Genomic DNA, 11,664 nt, shown 5'->3' with positions numbered 1-11,664 from the left:
AAGAAACCCTTCCAGGACCATCAAGATACTCCAGGATTTCACAAAACACTTGTTGAGAAAGCCTACCATAGGCCCATATCCAATATAAATCAACAAGTAGAAGAGTTGTATAATAAGAAGGGACTCTTTTAATTAGGGATGCCTGGACCGAACTCTTGGGGAATTTTGTCTGGCTTTAAACTGGTTTGGATGAATACATCTTATGGTCTCAGAGCACTAGACACCTAGCTAGATCTCCTCTACCTGGCATTAGAGTCTAAAAACCTTTGCTAGATGCAGCAGTGGAAGTCTTATAAAGTCACAAGCAAGACTGTATACCTTTAGCACCCAGTACTCAAAGTTATAGCGTCTATGTGGGCAGTGGTTCCATTTTGACATAACTAAACTAGGAGCCGTTGTCATGCACCATGAAATTTGGTGAACCCTTTTCAGAAACAGCCAAGAAACATTGGAACTTTGCTTGGGGCATCCAATTTCCTATGTTAATGATGCTTCCAGAACTGTCTGCCACTTGATTCAGTTGGGTGATTCTGATACGTATATATGTAACCCGCCTCGAGCCATCAGGGAGTGGCGGGTAATAAATTGAATTAATAATAATAATACGCAGGCATTCTCTTCCCCTCATTCTGTTTCTCGGTCCCATTCTTTCCTTTTTCTTCCGGTTGGTTGTGGAAGCCCACATAAATTTTGTTTATTAAAGTGGCATGACAGCATCACGTCAGAGGTTTCCTTGTGACGACCTCCACAAATGCGTATTAGGTAGCAACAGCCAATCAGAGTAAAAAATAACAGAGGGCAAGGATGGGGAGGGCGAGAGGGCGAAGACAAAGCAAGGTGCCAAGAAGCGACGGTTTTCCAAGCCAGCATCGAAACAACACGAACATTCATGCAAAAAGCATCTCAAAAAATCTAATCACCCTGAACGATGAAATGTGGAACAGAAAAAGGAGAGATTGCTTTTGGCTTGGCCCTTGTTTAGGAGCACTTTGTGTTTCATTGATGAGGTGCTGTTCTGAGAACTAACCCCTGGTTGACTCTCTCTCTGCGTCTAAGCAGAGACAGTTGCGTGAAAGCCCTGAGAGCTAGTTTTGTGTGGTGGTTAGCAGTGGCAACTTTTAATCTGAAGAACTGGGTTCCATGTTCCTCAGACAGTTTGGTAACCTTGGGCTTGTCACAGTCCTGATAGAGCTGTTTTGACCGAGCAGTCCAGTAACTCAGCTTCACCTACCTCACAGGATGTCTGTTGTGAGGAGAGGAAGGGAAGGCGGTTGTGAGCCACTTTGAGACACATGAGGCCTGCTGGGTGACCTCGGGCCAGTCACAGTTCTCTCAGAGCTCCCATAGTCCTACCTACCTCACAGGGTGTCCATTGTGAGGAGAGGAAGGGCAGACGATTATAAACCACTTTGAGATCCCAGCTGGCTGTATGTAGCATTAGGACCACTACTGCTGGAAGAAGGAAGAGCTGGAATCTAAATAGGAGTCCTCAAAACGAGGGCTGAGAATCAGGTGTGATCCTGCTCATGCTTTGCTTTCAAGAGCTTTAAGATCAGATTATAAAGTTCAGCTGAGATGACTCCATTCTGCAATTTGTCAGCCTCTCCTTTAGATTTCATGTCCTAGGATTCCTTGTTGCCTTTTGGCCTAGCAACTGGGGGTACATTCTGGGCCTGGTGTGACCCGTCAAACTATCTTAAGCAGGGCCCTACCAATTTTAATCCAGGAGTAGCAAAGCAGCCAGCAGCTTTACTCAAAAACAAATGTTTGCCAGAAGTCACGAAAGGCCATTTAACACTCATACGTGAATGACCTTTCTTACATGGGTTTTGTGCATGATTTCTGCTCAACACATGCACCTTATCATGGCGAGACCTTTACAATGAGGCCATGCTGCCATTGTTATAAAGCTGATGCCTTCAAAGGGGAATGAAACATTTTCAGTGTCTTGAACCAAGTGGGCTATCCATACGGCCCACCTTTCAGGATAGAGCAATGCATATGGCAGCTACAGGTTCCATCTGCTCCCCTCTTCCCTCCTTCTTCTATGAGATTCTTAATGGGGGGGGAATGGGATTGATTGTTGTAGAATTGGGGGGCTTTTCCCCGTCGTATCTTTTCTTGATGTGATTATGGATCTCTGTGTTTTCTGTCTGGGGTTTTAAGAGGAGTTTTATTGGGGATTTGATTCAGACTACTGTAACCCGCCACGAGCCACTTGGGAGTGGCGGGTAATAAACTGAAATATAATAATAATAATAATACCCTGAGAAATGGCTCTCTGTGTATAACATGAGGGAAGGAGATACAACCAAATCACACCCCCAGAGAACTGTTGCAGAATGTTAACAAGTGTGCTCATTCCCCATCCCTCCCCAAAGCCTCCAAACCTTCCCACTGCACAGAAGTTACCGACAAAGAGATGCCTTGGCAAAAGCTAATACCTATGTTACTAGCTCTCATGGAGCTCTCTCTCTTTCTTTTCTCTCTCTTTTCTCTTTCTCCTGACAACGGCAGAGATGTTCCAGTTGTCAGCAAGTGGGAGCGACTGTTGGCTGTTGCCATAAGGGTTGTGCCCAAACTTTTCATTACACGTGTGCCATCGATACAGGTAAAAATACTCCCTACAGCTTGGATAAGGGTTTGGATCACAGGGGTGGGGGAAGGATGCAATTCTCTGTGGTAGATCCTACGAGTTGATCCAGGGTAAAAGGAGGAGGGGGCACCTCTTGACCAGGGAGAAGAATACGCTGGGAATTATGGGACTCGTCTGAACTAGTGCAGTAGGATTTCACTCTCTGTCTTTATAGCTGGTTCTGTAAACGTCTTATTTTTAGGATAGCTGGATTTGAGTCCAGTAGTAGCTTAGGGACCAACAGGATTGGGGAGGAGGGAGTACGAGCTGTCAAGAGACACCACACCTGTCGTCTCTAAGGTACCACAGGATGGGACTACAGCTGTTGTGCTGTTGACCAACATGGCAGGCTAGCAGGACAACTCCCCCCTCTAATTGCAGCCAGGCAAGTAGCATTTGCCAATATTCATTCATCACCCTCCACAATCCACAGCATATGCAGGCATTTTAATTTTATTGCTGTAAAAGTCTGCTTTTTATTGGGGTTTTCCTCTCCTTCCCCCCTCCCATGTCTTCTTCTCCTTCTCCTCATCTCTTCGGAGCCAGTTTGATTCTCTGCTCCTCCACAGGCTGCCAGCTGGCTGACCTTGGGCCAGTCACAATTCTTTCGGAGCTGTTCTCACAGAGCATTTCTCTCAGAGCTCTCTCAGCCCCACATACCTCACAGGGTATTTGTTGTGGGGAGAGGAAGGGAAAGGCATTTGTAAGCTGCTTTGAGACTCATTTGGGTAGTGAAAAGTGGGAAATTAAAAAAACAGCTCTTCTTCCACTCAACTTTATCATTTCCCTTTTCCTCCTCTTAAGGGTTAAGAGCTCTTAAAAGGAGAGGGAATGCTTTGATCTGCTTCACTTAGACAGAAGCAGAGCCCCATTATCAGTCCTGATCAGGTGATATGACCATATATGGTCATGTCAGCCTACCCCCCTCCCCAAACTGTCCAATGAAGGGAAGGGGCCCTGGATGGCCATGTATTCAACTATGCTTCCCAGCCATATTATGCATGATTGCACCACTTCTGGGGTCTCTCAAGTCCTGAAGAATATTTCAGGGCTTTCTCAATAGTAACAAAAGTTGAGAAAGTCTGGGTTAGACTGTGCCCAGGAGTCCTGATCTGCCCTCCCCCCCCCACCATATAGCACTTCCTCATCCTTCCCTTTCCACCCTCCTCCCTGAATGTACCCCCATGTGCTCACAATCCCTCTAGTTGCCCCTATTTAGTTGCCTGTACCACCTGTACAACTAACAGTGCTGTACACCTAACAACAGGCCTGGTTTTATGGCCACCGAGATAGCTCCCACAGCACATCAGCCATGTGCTCTTCCTCATGTTGACGAACAGCTGGAAGCACACTTACTGGCAAGATGAAAGCAAGCCAATGGTAACAGACATACAGACAGGGGGCAGGGGAGATGCACAGGTGGGGATCAGCATCAGGGGGACCCACCAGGAGCCCTGGGCCATGGCTAATACCCCCCCCCCCGCATAGGCTGGAGCCAACCCTGATTGAGTGTGCCCCAATGGTCTGTCATGGGGCAAGAGATTGGGGGGGGTGCTTTTTCAGGAAGGGTTAATCCTTTTAATTTACTCAAAGGGGTTGTCTTGCAAGGCAGTGAAGTGTCCTGCAGAAGCAAGGCAAGAGGCATTTCAGGGACTGATGCACAAGGAGAAATTTGAGAAGAGGTAGGACAAAGAAGTAGGGGGGGGAGATCCCAGAGGGGGTCTCCGGGGTCTATAGCAAAACAGCTGAAGTGGCGCAAAAAAGGATTACGAAGGGATTCATGCGACTCCTCTGTTCCATTTCCAGGTTGTTTGTTAACCGAAGAGACCTTCTCTCTGAACTGTCCCAAACATAAGGTAGGTCTGAAGACCCTTTCTCTTTTGTCAGGTCGATAGAAACAAACAGGGGCCCCTCTCTGAGACATCAAGCGGTTTGTCACCCACACTGAATTCCTGGAGAGGTCAGATTTGGTTTGAGAAATGCCTCTGCAGGCTCCACTCCCCAATCTCTTTTTAAAAATACATTTTTATGAAGACTCTTGGATACCATACGGTTAAAGTTTTATAAAGAAGGAAGAATCAAAAAACCAAGAATAAGACGAGGTACAATAATAACTATCGACTTCTGCATTTCCCAGAGACTAAGACACAACCGGTGACCGAATAATTTAAATGTAAAAGTTGACAATGAGATTACCTACTAAATTTAAGTTTATTTCAAATCTGGCTCCCCAATCTCCAGGAATTTCCAAGGGGGGGTGGCACCCTGGTAGACAGACAGGTGGGGGAATCTGAGGGAAGGAGTTTAGCAGGCAGAGCCCCTTTCTGTTCTAATAATCGCTGCCACCTCAGCCCTCCTCTCTTCCACTCCCTGCGAGGAAACAAAAATCAAGCCCAAGACCAAAGGCCTTTGTCTTGCCGTAGTAACCCCGGCGGCCGTATAAGTCACTGCCAGCAGCACTTCCTGCTTCCCTCGCCAGCCTAACTGTGGCACCTGGTTATGGGCAATTTAAAACAGACACAGGCAGACGGAGGGCTCCAGATGGCGTCCGAGGAGACGATTGACAGGCATTCCTCAGTGATGGGGGTAAAGAACCGCCTTAGGAGGCCAGTTTGCTTAAGGCTTTCTGCCCCTTTTCTCATGGCGGCCATGACGAGCCCGAACGGCCCATGTCCCTCGTGTTCACGAACTTTTTTGTGCCCTGTTCTCTCAGAATCAGGGCACAAAGCCTGCCCCCCAAAAGCATGGATTGGACCCACAAGACATTATTATCCCTCCTTTTCTCCAATGATGGTTGGTCTACATGACTCGTCCATATTATCATAGATTCAGGTGGATTGCCATGTTGATCTGAAGTAGCAGAACAAAATGTGAGTCCAAACGCACCTCTAAGACCAACAAAGAGTTTTTCGAGGTGCGAGCTTTTGTGTGCATGTCCACTTCCTCAGACAATGGAACAAAAATCATAAGATGTACAAATGTAAGGAGAGGGTAAATTAGTAGTAAATTAGTAAACAGCAAGAAATTTGGGGAGGATGTTGATATCCAAGCTTCATTATCATAAAGGTGCCTTTGGTCTCACATTTTGTACCCTTATATTATCGTCACTACAATCCTCTGGTGTGGATCAGGCCAATCGGCCCGAGATTTCACAGCTCAATGGCTCATGTCCCCCATCTCTTTCTGGTCACTACACAACACCAGAGGCTTCAAACCACCAGCAAAGAGGGTATCTGTAATCTGGGGACAAAAGGGAACGTGATAAACGCCCCCAACACTGTAGTCCTGATACACTCTCCCTATACGAGTCGTTTCTACAACCAAGTGACACACCCACTTATGGCTCCTTTGCATCACCTGATATTTAACCCCCAGCTTAACCCTAGAGCAGTTTTATAACACTACGGGTGTTGCGATAATTCAGCTGTGATTTCCGTTTTGAACACACCCTTTAAAAGGTAACACGTGGGGACTGTGAAAGGAAACCATCTCATTGTCCGTGTACCCTCGGCAGGGGAATACATTCTGATTCTCTGCCACACTTTGCACATGAAAGCCCACACGACTCCCATCTTGATCAGGGAGGCTTCTCCACCGACGCTGCTCCTCCTCGTTCAAAAATGGCCTTTCCTAGCTTGCTAGTCTGCGGTCTCGTTTCTGTCGGGCGCATTAGGCAGCATTTATGCGCGCGCACATGAGTGGAGCTGGAAAGCGCTGGGGGTGTCAGGGGTTGAAAGGCGTGGGTGTTTGGTAGGCCCGCGAGGCCTCGCAGTACCAATTAACGGAGGCCGAACGGAAGGAGGAGAGGGTAAGGAGATACCCAGGGGGAAGCTTGGCAACCCAGTTGCTATTGTGAGGGGAAAGTTGCTGCAGTCCGGAGTGGGGGTTTTTGCTGCCCCCTTGTGACGTATAAACCTCCATCCTGCACGCCTTTCTAGAAGGGAAAAAATAGAAAAGAAAGAGCTGTAAAATGCATCTCCACAGACTGTCAGGAGCATGTTTTTTATTTTTTATCCGGGACCAATGGAGCCACACAGCGGGTGTTAGCAACATGAATTATTCCCAATGAATGAACCAGGGGAGTCCTCTAGCTGTCAGCCACCAGCCGAGGCTCTCCAGCAACGGCTGGTCAGCAGTTTGCAAATCCAGGAGTGGAATTCTGGAATGGGGGATATACGGGAGGCGAGGAGGAAGATGGCTGCTTTCCTGTTGACAAACCGGTATTGTGCTTGCTGGGACATTAACCCTTTCGGCTCTTGGGGTTTTCTTTTGTTCCTTTTTCCCCCCCTACAGAAGCAGCCCTTATAATCCAAGGGACAATTTCACCTCGCCAGAGTCGAGTCCCGGAATAGTGGGGGACGGCTTAGAGCTTCGGACCGTTCCTTGAGGTGGTGGCTGCGACCGAGGCCAACTCCGGACAGGACAGACAATGAGAATGTAACCCCGTCGTCTTTGCAATATTACTTTCTGCCAGATGTGCAATGGACCTGGATGCAGGAGGGAGTCCTTTCTTCCAGCCTCCACTCCCTTTTGCACCGGACACCGCAGAGCCAATTCCAAAGGGCGTCCAACTCTGGCTCCAGCCTTCCTCTTCCTCACCAGCTCCCGGGGATCCTGTTTAATCTCACGGCAGGCCGACGCAGAACCCGGACAAAGAACACCTGCCCCTCCCGTTCCGGTTGGCTCCGTGAGACCACAGAATGGTTCCCTGTTGGCCTCCTCCTACCGTCCCCCAGAACGCTTCCCCAAAAGCCAGTATCAGAGAGAAAGGAAAATCCACTTCCAGGGTTTTCTTCCTGCCCCTGCACACTTCCCGCACTTAGGAGCTGTAACCAATACTGATAAGCTAACATCTTTCACCTGGGACCCAGCAACTGACAAAACCTGGTCTGGAGCTTGTTTTATTTTTATTTCCCCCCCCCCTCCCATGCACCTCCTTGCAGCAAATCTCGAAGGACTGCCCCCTTCCTTTGGAATGTACATCTTGCAAGCAGATTTTACCGGAAGGCAGGTGGCTGATGTTCCCTGATCCCGTTTGGACAGTACCAGGTTCAGTTGCATTTTGGAACTCCCTCCAACTGCACAGGAGATGGGAGGGTGGTGAAGGCAGACAAATTGGAGGAGGCGAGAAGAGAAGGGGTGTCATTCGCCCCCCCCTCTCTCTCTTTCATGACATGCTGGACTCCTGAGAGCTCTCCGAACCCTCCGTCTCTTTTTTCTCCCGATCTGATCTATTTTTGCCTTCCGCGAACCTCATGGCGTATGCGTGTGTGTCTGTATATATATATATGTGATCAGCGTGTAAAAAAAAAAAAAAAGAAGCGCCCCGCTGTTTTGGAAACAATGTCACGGTGCTTTGGTTCGTTCGCTCGTTCGCTTTTGTTCCTGCCTTCTCCATTTACCGAATTCCGTGTCCCCCACCCCCCATTCCCCAGGTCTCACCTAGGTCTTGAGTTCGAGCAGGACAATGGTCGGCTCCCCTCCCCTCGAACAGAAAGGTGGCCAAAAAACGCACTAGAACCCCGCGAGCAATGCCGGTTTGAGTTCTTGCGAATATTCGTTCGTCTTGAATATTCGGGGTGAATCTGGAGAGGGCTGCCTGTTGAAATACGAAGCGGTTTAGGGGAAAGGAGGAGATGTCATTTGTTGCATTCCGAGGAAGAGAGGGGAAGCAGGAAGAATCTCAGACCCCTTCCAGGTCAAGCCCCCCATTCGTACCCAGGGTAACCCACCTCGTGGTGGTTCACACAACTATGCAGTCCAGGCAGAACGTCAACTTTTGGCATGCTTCCCCAAGGGGTAACCCCCAAATGTGGGTTATTAATGACTGCCAAGAGAACTGGACAGAACTCGTAGTAAGAGATAATGAAGACTAGCTCTGTGGGTTCATTGGAGGTCAGCACAGGTAAGGTTTGGAGAAATGGTATTAGGAGAGACTACATGAGACCATAAGTAGAATTTCACTGGATCAGACCCCTGGCCTGTCTAGCCCAACATCCTGTTTCATCCATTTGCCCTGGTGAGCCGGTAAGCGGGCCAAAGATGATGTTGCTTCTCAAAATAGTCACTCAGCATGTGCTGGCAGTGGCTCATGGGAAATTTAGTCCATGGATAGGTGGAGAGCTACAGTTTGGCCACCCCTGTTATAGAGGCTCCCTCTTCTCAGCCACCAATGGCCCTCTCCTCCCCAAATCTTTCTGGACCCCTTTTTAAAGCTGACTGCGCTTGTGGCTTTCAGTAACTCCCCCGTTAAGTGACTCATTTGCCCTGGACCTCCTCGCCCATTGGGTGCCCCTAGATGGTAGTACTACGGGACAGGAAGAAAAATCTTCCTTGGTCTAGCATCTCCACCATGTGCATTATTTTATAAACATCTGCCATGTTTCCCCTTCCTCCACACTGCAGCTGATTTTGGGTGACCCTGTAGGGTTTTACTGCCATTTACTGCTTTCTTCTGCCATTGCCTACCTCTACCCAGCAACTGTGGAAGTCTTTGGTAATCTCCCATTCAAGTACTAACCAGGGCTGACCCTACTGAGACTTGGGCTAGCCTGGAACAAGCCCCCTCCTCTTAGCTGTCTTTTTTCAAGCCTTAGAAGGCCAAGATTCTCCAGTTTTTCCCTTGACCCTCTCGGTTGCCCTCCACTATACTTTTCCCAGCTCTAAGATGTCCTTTTTGTGATACGTGACTGATGCTGTCACCTGCCATGAGCAATGTTCCCTCCTATTCCCACCCCCTACTGAGCAGACTTCACATCCTGAGCAGAACACAAGTGCTGTAAGCTTATAATGAGCAACAGACTGGACCATGCATAGCTCCAGATAGCTGCTGAGCCGGGCTTCCCATGTTCATGAGTGGCCACTCACATGAAGCTTAGAGAGAACACTGGTCACAAGCTCCGGAAAGATTCCTCCCATAAATGCTGGGTGGACAAGAGAGTTTGGCAGTTCAGGATCTTCCCTGGAGATGCTGATCTATAATATTTGGGCGGATGCCCAAGGGGGGTTCCTTTTGGTAGGTATCTTACTCTCTCCTCCCAATGCCTTTCACTCTATTCCACTGAACCATGCAACCCTGTGTGTGATGTCCACCATCTCTATATGAAACTTCTAGCTGTTATTGTCACAGTTGTGGCCATGGCACTGGCCAAGATGGTTCCCAGCTCCGGTAACGTAAAGAGGACTGGGGCAAGAAGAGCCACAAGGCGTGAGGCCTGGTTGACACTGTAGCACAACATTGCTGGCGACTGGGGAACCACACAGAAGGGGTGAGACAATTTGGGCATATCATATGGGTCGGACAGAGGAAAGGGCCTGTAAGGATTCCGGGTGGAATTTAGCTACCCTCCCACCCACACTACACTCCTCGACGTCCCACATTCCCCCTTCCCGTACTGACCCATAGCCAGTTGTCATTCACCCCTAAGTAATTTATTCATTAAATATTGTCTCAGGTGACACGTGTAAGGCAGTTTCCCATGACACTTGAGTTCAGGGCTTTGACGGAAGATCCAGGTGCTGAAGCAAAATGCTAGGGGGCGGATTGAGTCATTTGAAGACGGTTCCGTGAATGGTCAACTGTAGGATTATCCTTGTCTGCTGTAGACCGCGAGGGAGGACTAGGGTTCAATACAGATTGAGAACGGTTTCGACGTGCGCAAACACACTGCCGCAGTGCATCAGAGCCCAGCCAAAAAAAAAAAAAAATCCCATGAGGACTTAATGCGCTTAAAACTCAGAAGAATCACTTATCCCGAAGGGACCTTAAGATAGGATTTATGCTGCTTAGCTTTTAAATCAACACCTAACGTACAGCATAAAGGAGCGGATGGTGGGTTAGAGCAGAGGTGGCCAAGCTGGGTCAGTACATTTCTTTTCGTCCTACAGCAGCCTAAAGAATGAATTCAAGTAATAACAGCCACGGGGGTTTCCTCCACCCTATACTAGCGAGACCTCGAAACGAACAGTTCTAGAATATGTTTTGGAACCCGAGTTGTACAGGATGTATATACATCGCAAGACTCTCTGCCCTCACTGGAGAAAATTCACCACCATTGTCCCTGCTTCCTCGCCCGTTGCGAATTTTTCACCTCTCCAGTTCGGTTTCCGTCGCCTGCCCATTCTGAGCCATGGTCACCCCACCACTTGCGCTAGTGATCCGTCTCTGTTCATGGTATTTTGTGTGCGCCACCTGCCCACTTCACCCACCATCCCGGCCCCCCAGCTCGCCCCTCAAGGTTTGCTAGCGAAGAAACGCAAGTTTGTTCCAGAAGCTTACCTTGGCCGGCAGCTCGGCCATCCCGGCATCCACGCCGTCGTGAAGCTGACCAATGACCCCCCCTCCCGACTGTCTTTTAAACGGCATCTTGTACATAATGACTGTAAAATGGCGAAATCGTGTGTATTATATATTGCCTCATTCGATAGTGTATATATATGTATACATATACATATATATAATATATGAAAGACTGTAAATGTTAAAACTAGTGTTCTTATTTAGTATATTGCTTCACACTGAAGACTGTGTGTAACAAGCTGTTTCTAAAAGAAGTTTATTTTCCTTAAGAGTTAAAAAAAAGAAAGAAAGAAAAAAAATCAGGTCATTGCATTCAAAACATCAATAAAGATTCAATAATTGTTTTGGACATTTGCAGAGTCCACCATTTCCCTATTTTTCTGCCCTTCATCCGTGGCAGGCATAAGGGCATGGCCAGATTGCAAAATTAATTTAAAGAAGCTGAAAGGTGAGATTGTGGCCCTCTCCAGTCACAGCGGGGGGGCAAGGAGGCCCAATATTGCCCTTTATCCAATCCCCTCATAACCATGGCGGGTATCCACTGATTAGAGGAAAGAGGATAACCGTGACTGTGTTTTTGAGATGCAGGAGATTTTGAGAGAGGGACGACCGAGCCCGTAGCAGAACTCTCTCTGCATTGCAGACAATTTTCAAGGTCAGGTTAGACACGGGTTGTTCGCTGATGGGACAGGTGGGTCGTACGAGAGAAAGAGCAGATCCCAGGGCAGAA

At 48.2% G+C, this 11,664-nt stretch overlaps 1 protein-coding gene across 3 annotated transcripts in view; it reads left to right on the top strand.

Moving 5' to 3' along the window:
• Positions 1–7,979, top strand: part of RAI1 (retinoic acid induced 1) — a 124,387-nt gene extending 116,408 nt beyond the window's left edge. For all 3 annotated transcript variants that reach the window (XM_077317229.1, XM_077317228.1, XM_077317230.1), the window contains 3 exons: positions 2,518–2,611; positions 4,442–4,491; positions 6,929–7,979. In XM_077317229.1, coding sequence (XP_077173344.1) covers positions 2,518–2,611; positions 4,442–4,491; positions 6,929–6,943 — 159 coding nt within the window. In that variant the 3' untranslated portion in view covers positions 6,944–7,979. The remainder of the gene's footprint in view (positions 1–2,517; positions 2,612–4,441; positions 4,492–6,928) is intronic.
• Positions 7,980–11,664: the final 3,685 nt, after the last annotated feature.

The sequence above is a fragment of the Paroedura picta genome, chromosome 17, assembly GCF_049243985.1.
Source record: "Paroedura picta isolate Pp20150507F chromosome 17, Ppicta_v3.0, whole genome shotgun sequence".
NCBI classification, from domain to species: Eukaryota; Metazoa; Chordata; class Lepidosauria; order Squamata; family Gekkonidae; genus Paroedura; species Paroedura picta.
This window is presented reverse-complemented; position numbering and strand designations above follow the sequence as displayed.